Source organism: Pagrus pagrus (genome assembly GCF_965226575.1).
Source record: "Pagrus pagrus genome assembly, chromosome: 2".
NCBI classification, from domain to species: domain Eukaryota; kingdom Metazoa; phylum Chordata; class Actinopteri; order Spariformes; family Sparidae; genus Pagrus; species Pagrus pagrus.
The window spans coordinates 7755271-7770679 of NC_140186.1; the positions used below are offsets into that span (position 1 = coordinate 7755271).

Here is a 15409-nt window from a genome sequence, read left to right on the forward strand (position 1 = left end):
ACTCACCCTCATGCTGATGGAAAGTCAGGTGAAGTTTCGAGTCCAAGAAACATTTTTGGGAGCTTCGCAGCAAAACAGTGTTACAGCGCTCTCCTAAACAACTGAAGTAGATGGGCACTTTAAACTACTTAAATCATCCACAGGCTTGTCAAGAGAGACGGGGAAGGTCTCATTTTTCACGTCACATACTGCCAATAAATGAAAAGTGAATAACATACTGTATATTGTTACATAGAGAACCTTTAAAGGGTCCAGTCAGCCAAATCACAAACAATTAGAGCCTGACAATGCAAGTGTTGGGGCAGATGCCGATATTAGGGAGTAAATATTCTAATATTGATATATTGGCCGATACACGCCGTTTAACAGTAAACTTTATGGTCGAAAATGACATCAGTGCACTGAAACAGTGAACTTCACTGATTACCCGAAGCCTTTTTTCCTGCATTGTTCTTTAAAACCAAAAAGGTCCCATATCGGCCGATATCGACAACATATACGCTGATACCAATTTATACATGATATGCCGATAACATCAGCCAAGCTTTTGAAAAGGAAAGTATTTCTGGTTACGCCGCATAGATTTTGATTTCTTTTGAAACTGTCCACCATGAGTCCAATGAGTGAGTGTTATAGGAGGGCAATGCTAGAATAAAATAATAGAAGCAACTTATGTACAGCAGCTTCCTCTGGAGCCACAAAAGGCTTTTTATACATTTTTTTTCACATATGCAAAAGTATTCCCCCAAATGTAAACACGCGTTAAAGTGTAAAAATGGTGGAGTTATAGTTAAAACGTATAGTTATAGTTAAAACACTTGAAGCACCACAACCAAATGATATTTACCTCCTGTATTGGAGTGAAGGCAACGATAAATTACCTCAAAACTTGGACAAATAAAACCTCAAGTATGTGCATGGCTGCATAACATTAGGGCTAAATGAGACAATATGTGTATTTTGGCTCATATGATGACACATGACACCACGTTTATCTCTGCTGATTGACCTCTTATATAATTGTTTTGCAGTTTAACTTGCTGGCATCAGTTTCCTTGAATGAACTTTATTCAGGGCAAAGTATCACACACTTAAGGATAATAATTAATAGACAACTGATACAACTGCTCCCTTCCTTTGACTTCTTTAAGAAAAGACACACACTGTGCCGACTGACACAGTTCAGGGTTTCTGCGGCAGTCACAAAATGTTAATGCACATCTTTAATTCAGTTAGTGTAATGAAGTGGACGATCCAGAGAGACATGTTCACTGTCCCGGTACTAAAACAGACCACAAAGACACCCGGTTAAACAATGACCATTTATTCACACACTGTATGGGACTCAAAACAAGCGTGACAGAGTGAGGGAGGCTGCTGGGAGGAGAATCGTTAAATTATACATGAGCAAAAACTTACCGATGAGCTTGTGTTTGCACTTGAAGAGAGGTGCAAAGTACATGAGTGTCAGCCTCGCAGCTGGAGGTTAGGCCAGAGGACAGAGTACAGCGGGGCTTTTTGTCAAAAAGTTCAATCACACTCAGTTTGAACAAGAACGATCCTCTATAATATCCTGTAATCTTGTTCCACACTCGTTCACTGCAGCTTATTTTTTTATCATTCTCGACTCCGTCTCCTTCGTTTCCCTCTCATCGGTCGGCGAAGCTGAAGACTTGCTCCAGTTCTGTTTCGCTATTTGCTTTGAGTAACACAAACGTGGCCGAACTACAGACAACAGCACACAAGTAAAAAGGGCTCCCCTGTACAAAATCCATCTTAAAAATACAAACACGCATACAATGGCACGCTTTGCTTAGCAGTGATCAACAGAGACAGATGAGCGGGCTTCTGAACTGAGCATAGAGCCATTTGTACACACATGCTCGTGTGTCACCACTCAAACACACACACACATACGCACACTCACACTTGTAAAAAAAATTAAGTTTCAACATAATTAAGATGAAATGTTTTGGGGTTTGGCTCAGTGCAAGCATTATGGCTTGGGAGGCTGCGGTATAAGGAGCGCTGACAACAGGCAGTAAACGGTAAAAAACATGGTTTTCATATATTCCAGCTCAAACCTCAACATCACATAACGCTCTCAGGAACCGCACAGAACTCTCAGAACGCCTTAAGTTCTGAAAAACATCCTCCCACGCTCGCTCTCCGTCCTTTATCAAGTTCAAAAACTGTGATTATTGATTGTTATTTTTTTTCTTTTCCTCCATGTGGTGGTATTTTAAAGTTGACAGCTGCGTGTTTGTGGACATGAACCAGTCTGTCAACAAAATATGCTCCTCTCTGCGCCGTCGTTTAATGATTCTCCTCGACCTTGAAGTTCCTCTCTCCCGGTGGGAGATGCTGAAATGGTGCATCAGCGAGTACATGTGTGTGTTTTTTGTGCACTTATGTGTAAATACAGAAAACAGAAGCGTTGTGCAGAAATCCCAAGCTCCACCACTTTGAGGTTGAATTCTCTCCTCGACATTTACACAAACTGACTCATGTAGTCATCGCTCTGAGCTCCTGTTAGAGAGTCTCTGGAATAGGCATGAACATCTGGTGGGAAACGCCGGTGTGAATGTGTGTGTGTATGTGAGAAGGAGAACAGTAACTGTGTGTAAGCACAGTGACACAGAGGCGTAAAAGAGTAGGAGAGCAACACACACACTCGTCAACACAGTGAGGATCTTTGTGAACGAGGGGAGAAGGCGAGTAAGAAGTGTAGGTTTAGTTCTTTGGGGCATGAAGGGCTGTTTCATCACCAGTCCGTCCCACGTCTCCTCACCTCGTCCTCCCCTCTCCAAAGCCGCAGGCTCCGTCTCCTGTAGTCCAAACACACACCGGTCCACCTCCTTCAATTTGTGTACGTGTGTGTGTATCATTTTGTGCAGATTTTGTCTCTAGAGTCAAACGAATGAGGAGAATCCCGTCACAGGGGTGCGTGACCCCGGCGGGTTGGTGTTGGGGTTGACGTGCGTGTGCGCCGGCTGCCCTGTGGGTGTGTACGCGCCGCCTGTGCTGTGCTGGGTGACCACGGTCTGGTAGTAGGGCTCCGTGTCCGCAGTGGCGCACTCCTCGTAGGCGAAAGGAGAGCCGATGGCTTTAAGGCCTTTTGGCTGCCGCTTCCAGGAGTTGTAGTAGGTGGGGTCGCTCATGTAGTGGTTGACGAAGGAGTGCTTGGGCTGCTCGTCCTCGTAGTCGCTGTCAGTCAACTGGACACAAACAGAGTTTATCAGAGAGAGACACAAACACATAACAGGAAAGCATCTGTCCACTGCCTTTATTTTTTTGTATTTCTGCCTTTATTTGACAGCAGAGACAGATGGCAAACATAGGAAGAGGTTGGACTTAAACCGAAGATGCTGTGTAGCTTTTCTTTACTTTTCACTTCCATCTCCACCTTTTTTTCCCTCCACTAGCAACACCACAGGCTGTCAACTCAAGTACAGTACAAAGAACTCTATTCAAAGACCTTTCTATCAAACATTTTCCTGAATTATGCTCCAATATGAAAGGATTGTCTTATCAGCTCTCGCAGCAGCGTGAAAATGGTAGGCTGTTTTTTTTTTAAACATTTTTTATTCAAAGTTAAACAATCAGGGGTCACCTGGTGGCCTGAGGGGCAAAGAAATCGCTTTAAGAAATAAATGCCTGTGTAAGGACAGGGCCTGTGTTTAAGTTACAATTTTGTGCTATTCAGATAACACAGATTTTTTTTAATGTTTCTTTTCTATCAGGTCAATAAAGCCTTTGAAGTAAAGAGAGAGAAAGAGATACCTCTGACTCAGAGACCTCGGTGTGTTTCTCTGTCAGCGTGGTGCTCTCAGTCAGCACGGCTCCGTTGTAGTTGTTACAGATGTCCTCGTCGGAGTAGTGAAGGCCACCCGGACTGGGCCTGGGAGGAGACCTGGAAACACACACACATTAAAAATACATGCAACATTTATAAAAATCAGATCATAAATCCAGGAGGTTTTAAGTGTGTGAAGGAGAGAGTGCAAACCTCGTCCCGTTCTTCTTCAGAAAGGAGTTCTTGGTGTTGAGCGTTCTGCTGTTGAGCTCCAGAGCAGTGAAACCTCCGTTGTCGAGCGTCACTGACTCCTCCGCTGTGGACAAGTGCTTCCCTGGAAGGAGAATAAAAGGAATCAGAGCGAATTGTGTCAGAAAAACAAGTAAAGTTCAGACCAGTTTAGTCCTGGTAGCCTGTCCACATGTCCTGGAGAAATGGTAGAAATTCTGGTCAAACATTATCTGCATTTAAAAACAATTCATGGAAGCCACTGAGTCCCTGATGACCTGGGAGTGAGACTCGACAATCAACTACTTTAGTCAGGACATTACGACCGGAGAGATGACCGGTCATCAACAGATTTCCTGGTAAAATCAACTAATTACCAGACAACAGTCGGGGCAGTCACTGAGAATTTGGTGCTCTCTGCACACTGAGTTAGTGAGCAATCTCCTGTTTTATTCATCGTGTATTCAGCTACCTGTCAGTCCTGAGAATTGGAAGCAAATGAGATTAGGATGCATAATATGGCGCTAATAACCACACAGAATACCTTCGTAATTGTCTCGCCAATGACAATAAAAAATGAAACAATGGAGGAAACAACGTCGACATGATGTAGCCCACTGACTCCCCGTTCATTCTCCTCTATTGTTTGTGGGCTCGTCCTGCGGCCTGCGCTCCCTCCGCTCCTACAGCACCTCCCTCACTCAGTTTGATCGCTCCACTGCCCAGAGGTTGTGCCAAGGTTTCCGTAGCAACTCAGATTAACAGCTGTCCTGATGTAACCTGCGCTTGTCAGGGCTAACTCTGTATTACAGCTGTTGGCATACACACACACACACACACACACACACACACACACACACACACACACACACACACACACACACACACACACACGAACAAAGTGACTGTAAAAGCACTGCTGCGCCCACAACTGAGAACATCACAGGAAGCCTGCGAGGAGAAGAAACTCGGATGAAAACAGCAGGAAAAAAGCTTCAATATGACGAACCAAAGCTTTAGAAGAGAAACCGGGCAGCACATCAGACAAACTAACATTATTTTTGTCATACTGAGGAGGGAGTTTGTCCTTCAGTCCACGTTAGTGAGCATCCTTGAGTGAGACTCCAGGCTGCTGAGCTCCCTGACTGACCTTGTGGAGGTGGTGTGAGCTGACATATAAAAGAGCAGTCCACGTTTGAGTTTAAAAAACTTTTTCCCCTGGGGGATCTCTTGGTGGAGGAGTGAATCTGATCTGGACTGAGTCTCAGTTAAAATACCTGTAAAGGGAGAACTGTTTCATACACATTTTGGAGCTTTTATGAGATCTAAAACCTGATAAATGGATAAAAAGAGTCTTACATTAAACCCAAACTCAGTCTGTTCTTACAACATGTTACAGCCTTTGAGCAGCCACATCGATCCAGTTAAACCACATCTCACTTTGGACTAGATTAGTTTCATGTAGCTAGCACAACTAAAACTAATAGTAAAAACTTAATTAGTTGATTTTTCAGCATTAACCAAAAGCCCTGTTCAAGAACCTACGCAAATTACAGCAGGGCTTCAGGGAGATATTTTTTTTGCTGAGATGCTTCAGGGAGCTGTTTGGCCTGAATCATCCTGGCGAAGAAACAAGGCTGACCTTGATTTCCTCTCTCATACGGCCTCATGGGTGGCGGCGGTCCTGTAGGAACGAGACTGCTACAGGCAATTTTTTTCTCTTCAAACGGTACAAGTGAACTGATGCATGTCTCAACTTTTCAGGGATCACAAAAAGTGGCGTACATTGTAATAAAGCACATGGCCCCTACATGAGGTGAGCTTGTTGATGTTGAGTGGAACAATTTAGTAATTGACAAGAGAAAAATACATCCAAAGCCGTGAAGAAATACGTTAGAGTGACCATCAGAGCCACTGACCTGTGCTGCAGGCCTTGTACTTGGTGCTGTGTCCGTGCAGCAGCAGGGCGAAGACCAGGACCAGAATGAGGATGAGTCCCACCAGAGCCATGACCAGCAGGAACCACCACTCCTCATAGAACGGACGCTCCGACAGCGCTGCAGGGGAGAGAGAAGAAGGGACACATCTGAGGGAGATATCAAGTTTTTTAATTTTAGTTCAGATCGGGGCTGGTTCGTCCCACAGGACCAGAGAACAAAGTCTATAAATGACACTTAAAGGGGACTCTTTAACTGAGACGCTCTCGACTGTTTCTGCAAAGGATTTCATAGAAGATGATTGTAGACTGGAGTGACTCCTCAGATCAGATTAGATAATAATAATAAGCTGGTTTTAAGACATTCAATTAATATTTAAAGATCCCCTCCACATACAGTGGAGTCCAAAAGTCTGAGACCACACTGAAAGTATCTAATATTGTCACGTGAACCTGGAAATAACCTGAAAGTTTGAGCATTCAGAAAATAAATCAAAGTGAAACCAAAGGCGACCGCACCATCGAAAGTTCAATACATTAAATTTAGTTCCCTGAGAGATGGAAAAGCAACTTCATCACATACAGAGTTTTCTTAATAAAGAAATCAAGACTCCGATCAGCAAACGTCCTGTCAAAAGACGGCTGACTTGCAGTGGTCTCAGAGGACGAGTAGCAGTTTCTAAACCATCTCTCAGGAGGGGAATCAAGGCCCAACACTTGAGCTAAAAGTCCTTTTACTGATGAAACCATGTTTGAGATTCACGGCATGAACAGAAGGATGTACGGAGACAAACAGGAGAGAGAATGGGAACGGCTTTAAACACGGTAGTTGGAATATTTAAGTCTGGGGCTGTTTCGCCTCCTCTGGAGCTTGGTGGGCGACTGGAGGGCTACTGTTCATTGATGAAAATCTGAATTTGGTGTTGTGTCTATGATGGAAAACTGAAACGGAGACACGCTTTCAAGCTCTCTTCTGTCTTCAGTTGCACAGTTGAAGGTGCGCGACTCTGCCTCTAGATGGCAGCAGACACAACACAATCACAGCAACTTCCTGCAGTTCCTCAGTTTGCAACTGACTAGAAATTCAAACTCTAATCACACAAGTTGGATCACCTGGGATTTGTTCATTAGGCTGATCTCCTCTAGTGTGTGTGTGTGTGTGTGTGTGCGCGCGAGTGTGTCTGTGTTTACCAGCGAGAGCAGCAGAGGGTGTACTCGGCTGTCCGTAACCATAGCGATTAACAGCGATGACTCTGAACTCGTAGCTGATCCCCGACCTCAGGCGCTCCAGCGGCACCGTTACAGACCTGCTGCCGGGGGAGATGAGTCTGATGAAGGAATCCCACACTCCTTCATCTGCAGAGAGGGAGAGGGAGAGGGAGAGGGAGAGGGAGAGGGAGAGTTTGATGGACAAGCAGACAAAGACCAGAGATGAGATGCTCCATTTGAAAATGATTTCCTTTCAAATGTCAGAATGTGATTAAAGAAAATTATAAATTGTCACATCACATTTAAAATGATAGTGATGACGGCGATGTGTTGAGGACGATGATTACTGTTATTACAATTAATAAAACGGGCATTACCATAATGATCAGTAATAGAATAATACAAGCGTCTACATTGTGTCCTGCAGAGTGTTCATGCAGCTTCTCGCAGACGTAACCTTTCTGTATTACACCTCTGGTGATCTTTATTAGAAAATTGCTGCTGACTTGATTTGCGCAGCAGGTCTTAATGAATCTGGTGAAAGCTGTGCTCAGTGTGGGTTGGTGCGAGGCAGCACTTAACCTCCGGCATGACGAGCGAACAGAAAGGATGAAAAGATGTTGGCACTCACCTGAGGGACGAGCCTCGATCACGTATCCAGTGACAGGCGCTGCTCCGATGTCTCCCTCCGACCAGTGGATCGTGAGCGCAGAGGTCGTCTTGGTGATGGACATTTCCATCGGTGAGCCGGGGGCACCTGTAGTGTCACAGAGACACGCATGTTTGTCCTTGTCAGTTAGGAGGGCTGTGTGTTGATGTACATTTATTTCCTGTCCAGTAGTCAAAGGGTTGTTTTTTGTTGGTTTATTGACAAATGTAACAACACAAACATATAAAATCATTTCATATAAATAAATAAAAACACAGTATACTACAGTAAATACTGTACATGTCAGCAGTGTGACAGGTTACAGTAATACAGTATACACTACTTTGAACAGTGACAGAGTTATATAGCACATTTATAATATGTTTTTGGTAATATTATTACGGTTAATGTGTCCATTAACGTAATGGACACATTGCTCTTTCGGACTGTTCCTGTACCCTGACTCCATGCCTGCTGCCTGCCTGCCTTGTGTTTCCTGCTGACTGCAAGCTTTGTGTAATACCTAAAGCTACAAATAAACATTTTGGGACTTTGTATTTGTGTGATCTTTGCTTTGAGTTCTGGCCGTCACAGACAGTATAAACATATATCTGTCTCCACAACATGATTAATGGGTATCCACGCACATGCACACAGTTCCAGCTGTTCTTACCTTGCACAGACTGAGCAGTGATGTTTGCTTGAACTGGCGGTCCATAGCTGACAGTGAGCGCCTGAACACTGAATGTGTACGTCACTCCTTTGATCAGGTCTCGAACCTTCAGCCAGCGCTGCCAGCTGCCCCTCACATCCACTGTCACCACTTTACTCACTCCTGCTCACACAGACAGTTTGAAAGAAATGTCAGCATCCTCCTCAACATTTTCGTGTGTTGTGTGAGCATAAAGCATGCGTAAGCATACCTTGTACAGCGGCAGTAGGCTGGTAGATGACCCTGTAGCCCTCAAGCTGTCCATTAGGAGTGAGTGGAGCTCCCCAGGACACATTGACACTTCCTCCTGTCACCTCGGAAAAGGACAGGTAGCTGGGCTGGCTGGGAGCTGTGGGACACATGGAGGATGACAAATGAAATAAGAGGAATAAAGGAAACTAGAAAGACAAGAATATGATATGATGAAGGTTCTCAGTCATGCAGGTGCTGTATCGTAGGCAACTGGACTTGGATGAGAGGTGAAACGTCTTCAAGAAACTGAGAGTCCAGTTACACGTTACAGCACTTAGAACTAGAGTATGATGCTCAGTTTCCTACCAGACTGCAGGGTGCGGGCTCCGCGGGGGTCACTGGGCGGGCCGTCTCCAGCCGTGTTGAAGGCAGTCAGGGTGACCAGGTAGGGCATGTAGCTGGTCAGGTTGGTGAGATGCACACGGGTGTCTGGGACAAAAATCACTTTGACCTTCTCAGTCTGGTTCTGCTTCTCCCTCTCCCAGTAGTGAATCTGCAACACAAGAAAACACTGTTAACAACCCGGCCTGTTATACTCCAAACAACTTCCACTGGTCCTGTTTTCTCCTCTCACCCTCCTCGTTTCAACCAACTATATGTATTATTTACTTCCTCCTGAGGTTCTCTAATCGATCAACATAACTCAGAGAGTGCTTATGTGCTGGTTTACAAGGAGAAGTTGGTTATGGAGAGACTTGTAATGAAAGTTTATCAGACGGGTGAAGTAGGTGTAATTAATTTTTGCAGATACCACGGGTCATGTCTACCATCAAAAAAAACAAACTCACATACCTGAAGACTCTCATACCTGCATCGAATGTTAGACTACCTGGTAACGTCTAAGGTCAGCGTATGTGTGTGTCATATGTTCATTATGCAGCTACATGCATAAGGCCATGCTGATGTCTTATCAGAGTTGCTGTAATGACCAGTTTCCAGCTTGTAAACAGGGTTAACGTCAATATTAAAATCATAATTCTGACTAAACCAAAGGTCTAGTTGTTGTCGTCGACAGTTTAAAGCAGAATTGTGAAACACCTCATGTAGGCCAATGTGCCAGTCCCTGCCCATGCTCACGTGGCACCAATAATCACAGACGCAGCCATTAACTTTCATGACATCGACTGGTAATGAAGACACACGGGCTACTTTGTCCATTCCCTGTAAGCTTAAATAGAACAAAGGTCACCTGATTATTGTACCCAGTATGATGGCATTCAAATGAAGACGGTGCAGCCTGTGAATGTCAAAATTTAAAGTCGCCTAAAATAGTTTTCTATCTTCAAATCTATGATGAAGTTGGTTTAAATATTTGCGTTAATTATCATTGGGGAAAGTTGTTTCTGTGGGTTTTTGGCACCTTAGACAGACTAATTTATCCGTCTTGATTAAGTTTGTGGTGATTTGAGAAATGCGTTACTTAACTGACATTGAAAAAAAGAAAGTATTCTATAAAAATCCTGAATGTGTGACTTTTATATTGTGGCCTAGGTCACACACTTTTAATGACACAGGCGGTATATAATGAGCGAAAAAAGACGAGCAGTATACTTCATATCTTACTGCCAGTAAACAGCCTATATAAATGCATATCCAGTGACTAAATCGGTTTTATGCATTAAAACAGCTTGCCCCCTGCTCATAACGGTACTGGACAGGTGCATATCCGCTGTAATATTCTTCACACCTTCGGCTGCTCGCTTTAAATCTATACCTTTACAAATCACCGCATGTCGTTTAATCCCAGCTGAATGCAGAGGAAATATTTTTACCTATTACTGTCTTTCACAACAGCTTAGAGTGCAGCAAAACAGACTCGGGTTGACATGGGACCCCACTTGGCTTTCCACACACATACAGCAATATCAGATACACACTAACAGCAAGGTTACAGAGGTGGTTGAGTCTCATGCATTAGTAATGACTCAGAAAGTATCTTGTATACACAGGTGCCTTTAAGGTAAGATAACAGCCACAGCAGCTGTTTAAAGTATTCAGTCTCATGATGGCTACTTTATTTTAAGTTTAAATGTTTTAAATAATATCCATCAGCGTACGTTCAACAACTCTGATTCCAAAAAAGCTGCGACGGCGAGTAAAATGTAAATAATTCAGGCATTTTTATTAAAACATGCAGGCACTCTAAACAGGATCAAACTGACTCACCAGAGTCATTACTTCATAACTGCTTGTGGTGTAAACGTCTGTAAACGTAGCCGTAGTTGTATCCTTCCTTTAAACATGTTAACTCCAGACCTTGTGCCAGTTCAGGCACTAAGTTAAGACTCTACACACTCTTTATATATTGTCTCATCTCAGTTCATCTCAAACCACACTACCACACCACAATGCAGTCAATTATTGCAGAATGGCTGTATTGTTTTACTATCGATATCCTGGGCATTGTATCATGAATTGTATCATAGCGCGAGTCACTGTGATTCCCTCCCCTTGTATTGGATGTTATGTTCTTAGATTGAATAAGCTGTAGCTGCTAAAGACAATATATTTACTGTAACACAAACTGTCTCTGTGCAGTCTGGCTTATAAGGTTAAACAACAGCCAGGAGCTACACTTTGTAAAGGGCTTCATTTTGTCATTATTCCTAACAGGAAGTACTACAAAGCTCCATAAGCTATATTTACAACTACCAAACTAGAAGAAGCAGCTTATGAGTAGCACTTGAGGGCAGCATTATGCTACCTCTGTCCTTCCACAGGCTCTAACAATAATGAGATACGGACTAACTCATCCATATACTCAATTTAAAATCAAAATGCAACGCCTTCTGCTTGAAAAAAAGATATTTCCATTCAGGTTTTACAAAAAACTGGTGTTTAATAAAAAACTCTTCTTGTAATCCACTCCACTGTTGTTTAGAGGATCTATTTTGGTGTTTGTCAAGAATGTGAGACCACCAGGATTAGACTAAAAAAAACAAGTCAAAGCTGTCGTGAACATGATTATTAGATGATTTGATAACATCAAGAAACTTAAACGGATTTTCCAACAATCTCTTTTGTCAAGCGTTAATTTCGGGTTTTAAATCCTGATGAAAAAAACACAGACTGGATTTTTTTGTTTTGCAAAGGAGGAAACGTTTTATCACTCACAGGTTTTTGTTTGTGCCTGTAGCTGCTTCTATTAGAAATGACTGACCTATTTCAGTAGGAACAGCATTATGGATGTTGCTACTGTCTTTAAAGTGAAAATGATCTATCAGTATAAAGAAAACACATTCTTATAAGGTGATACTGGTGGGCTTCACTCAAAATAATTAATAATGACTGATTTGTACAAACTCTGCCCGGATTTACATTTATAACCTTTTAGATCTGGTGTGTGTGAGAAACCCCCACTTAGCAGGACCAACATTGTTTGCTACTACCTGTAAATCCTAACCCATCTTGTTCAGTGTGTTTAACAAGACCTCTGGAGCATTTCAGTAAACTTCAGCTGTCGAAGAAATACACTCGCAGTGACGCTTTCCATCAGTCCTACCTGCTGCTCAGCTAACAGTGTTAACAGAAGTCAGAACCTATAAATTCATTAAACATTCTTTCTTTGCTCTATTTTTCTCGTCTTAATCCCGTTAACCCCCTCCGCCTCACGCTCCCCTCCCTGTGTCCGTCCGTCTCCGGTAGCGTAAACGTATTCCCGCGATGCTCGTCGCTAATCAGGATTCTACAGGGATCGCTTGCTCATCTCATTCCTTCACTCTGCAAATATTACATTCTCTACTTTCTTCTCCATTCCCTCCTCTACTCTGGCAGAAATCAATGTGTCTAAAGCAGGACAGATAACCTTGTGTTTGAAGTACTAAGAGCGAGGGGGTGGGACAGTGGAGTCGAGGGGGAAAGACAGGCAGAGGAGTGATATTGAAACCATTAAAGGATATTCAGGATTCTTCCTCTAACTTAATTCTCTCTCTTTCTCTCTTCTCTTCAGGACACTTGAAGGTGCAGCAGAGCAAACGCCTTCCACGACAAAAGGAGGGGCATTTTAAATACACACAACAACGGCGCTACCACTTGGACACTCATCTGTGTGTGTTCGGATCTGTTTTTGTCTTGTGTGTGTGTGTCTGCCACATCGTGCGTGTAAGTGTTTGTTTTCGTGTCACCTTGTATCCTTGGATGAGTCCATTCTGGGTCTCGAGGGGGGGAGTGTCCCAGGTCACTTCAAGAGTGGAGGGAGACACAGCTGACACTCTGATGGACTGAGGGGCCACTGATGGGGCTGCAGGAGGAGAGGCGTGTTGTTAGACTGCTGCTGAGTGTGTGTGTGTGTGTGCACAGCTGGGTGTTGGAGTGGGAAGCAGGGAGGATATGTTCTACCTTTCCAATTAGAATAGGCCTAAGGCAGTACCTTGTTACTCCACTGTACCACACATATGCATGAACACTCAGCAGTGTGCACTTGAGGCAAGAGAAAAGGCCATATCACCCCATTTCATCATCCCCTTCTAGCCTTTTCTGCCTCCCCCTCCTGCTCTGCCTGCTTATCCTCACCTCTCACTCCTCTGCATGTGATATGTATGGCCTACACGCGAGCACACACACACTACACACACCTCTTGAATATGAATTTAGCGTTGGTTTGACGGAGGTAGTGTGAGACCGTGTGAGAAATTGTGAAATTCGCGCTGGGTTGTTTCGATCAGAACGTGCAAATCTGTTCAACTGCGCTCTTGTTCGTGCGTTTGCCTGGCTTGTAGTAGCAGTAATGTATGTGTGTGTGTTTGAGTGTGTGTGTGTGTGCATGACATATATTTGCACTCCTGTCTGTCTAATGGATCCATGGCTTGACTCTCCGGTGAAAGTTAAACAGGGGTTGGGCCATTACTACAAAATAGATGACCTTGTGCAGCTCTTGACGACACACAAACACACGCACACCCACACACACACACACACACACACACACACACTATTAGGGAACACCAGTGAGCCTCTCAAAGGCAATGTCACTCAAGGGGCAATGAGAGCACGACAGGAGGCAGGAACAGGAAAAGGGAAAAAAGAGGAGAGAGGGAGAGTGCAACAAGACTGACAGAAAGCAGACAAAATAAACTCAAGGTCCCCTTACTGGCTTCTTCCAGAGGTTTCAACCATATCACAATCTTTAGAGGCAGGTGAAGAGCAATACATTAAATCATGACAGCTACTGACAGGTCTTACGTGAACAAATCCATCTCCTAACAACTGAGCCAACTCCACCTGCTCATGAATACCGTACGATAAGACTGAAAGCTCTGGAAGAAGCAAGTAAGTGGACCTTGAGATGGGATTAGTCTGTTGAACGACTATTTATGTGGTCAGGGTTGTGATTTCATGTTTAGAAAGGGATTTATTGTGAGGTTAAATCAGAAGAAGATGTAAGAAGATGTCATGTACCTACAATGCAACCTTCTAACAATGCACTCAATGTTCAAAACAGGGGAGAAAAGACGCCTAAAAAACAACATTCAACCATAAAACTGCTTTGTTGGCGTTTTTATCCTCCGAGTATAAAGAAGATGTCGAGACCATACATTGAAATTGTGATCAGTGTGACAGCTTCCTTGTGTTTCCACCTACCTGCCTCTCCGACGGACACCTCAACTGGATTGGAGGGTGGACTCTCTCCGATGATGTTGTAGCTTGTCATAACAATCTGGTAGTGTTTGAACTTCTTTAGTTCTACAGAAAAACAACAGCAAAAAAAAAACAAGTTACATTTGTAAAACATGCATGCAAAGCAAAGATCAGGTTTACTGAAACAACATCTAAAACAGAAGGAGTTTTATTTTCCAGCTCTGTCTGGAGTTACTTACGCGTCAACTCAAATTCTGTTAGTGAGGCACTGCTGACTGTCTTGAAGGTGCTCTTGGCTTTGAGAAGAGTGAGAGAAAAATGGAGGATGAGTAAATCAATGCATGTTTCAAGTTCAACAATACACTGTGCGATTATGCCATTCAAAAAAAAAGAAAAAAGAAAAGAAAGACTGTTCAAGAGAAAACGTTCAATACCATCGTCAACGTCGGATGGAAAGAGACGAATAAGAATGTTTTAATGTCGCTGAATTATCCTCTCAGAAAACGCTCGGGTTTGGACAATTTGCTCAGATTCTCATCAGTCGCAGAGTTCATCCCTGATCCCTGCTCTGATTAATTCAAAACATGTCTTTGTAACCTTCTTTTCAGACCTCTGATGAACACTTTTCCTCACAGTATCTGAAGTGTTTTTTTTTTCACACTGTGAAATAGGTTACAAGGTAAATGCCATCTTTGCTCTGCAAGATCAACCATTAAAGAGATATTTTTCTCCTCCACATAATGGTTTACTTATTATCACCAGACCAGCTTTTTCCACCTCTGATCCTCTCTTTTACTATTAATTATGTGGTTTCACATAATACGGGCACTTTCATTGATTGATTTTTCTTTACATCAATGATTACAATTCAGTTAGTCTTGGTAAGCAGGCAGGATTTATAATGAAATTACTTTTTTTTATACTTGTCTATACATGATCTGCCATGCCTGTCACGAGGTACATATATCAAACTATACTTGGACATGTTGATTATGGAACTACAGCTCCAGCTTTCATCTGGGGGGGCTTAGTGGACAGCAAACATTAGTA

General features: G+C 43.2%; 1 protein-coding gene across 1 annotated transcript in view; it reads right to left on the minus strand.

Moving 5' to 3' along the window:
• Positions 1-1308: 1308 nt before the first annotated feature.
• Positions 1309-15409, minus strand: part of LOC311263794 (protein sidekick-1-like) — a 242425-nt gene continuing 228324 nt past the window's right edge. Inside the window, exons 35-46 of the mRNA XM_084364111.1 lie at positions 14599-14655; positions 14363-14464; positions 12907-13022; positions 9089-9275; positions 8742-8879; positions 8492-8653; positions 7801-7926; positions 7152-7316; positions 5944-6081; positions 4010-4130; positions 3784-3913; positions 1309-3218 (exon numbers count right to left, since the gene is read on the minus strand). Coding sequence (XP_084220237.1) covers positions 2913-3218; positions 3784-3913; positions 4010-4130; positions 5944-6081; positions 7152-7316; positions 7801-7926; positions 8492-8653; positions 8742-8879; positions 9089-9275; positions 12907-13022; positions 14363-14464; positions 14599-14655 — 1748 coding nt within the window. The 3' untranslated portion in view covers positions 1309-2912. The remainder of the gene's footprint in view (positions 3219-3783; positions 3914-4009; positions 4131-5943; positions 6082-7151; positions 7317-7800; positions 7927-8491; positions 8654-8741; positions 8880-9088; positions 9276-12906; positions 13023-14362; positions 14465-14598; positions 14656-15409) is intronic.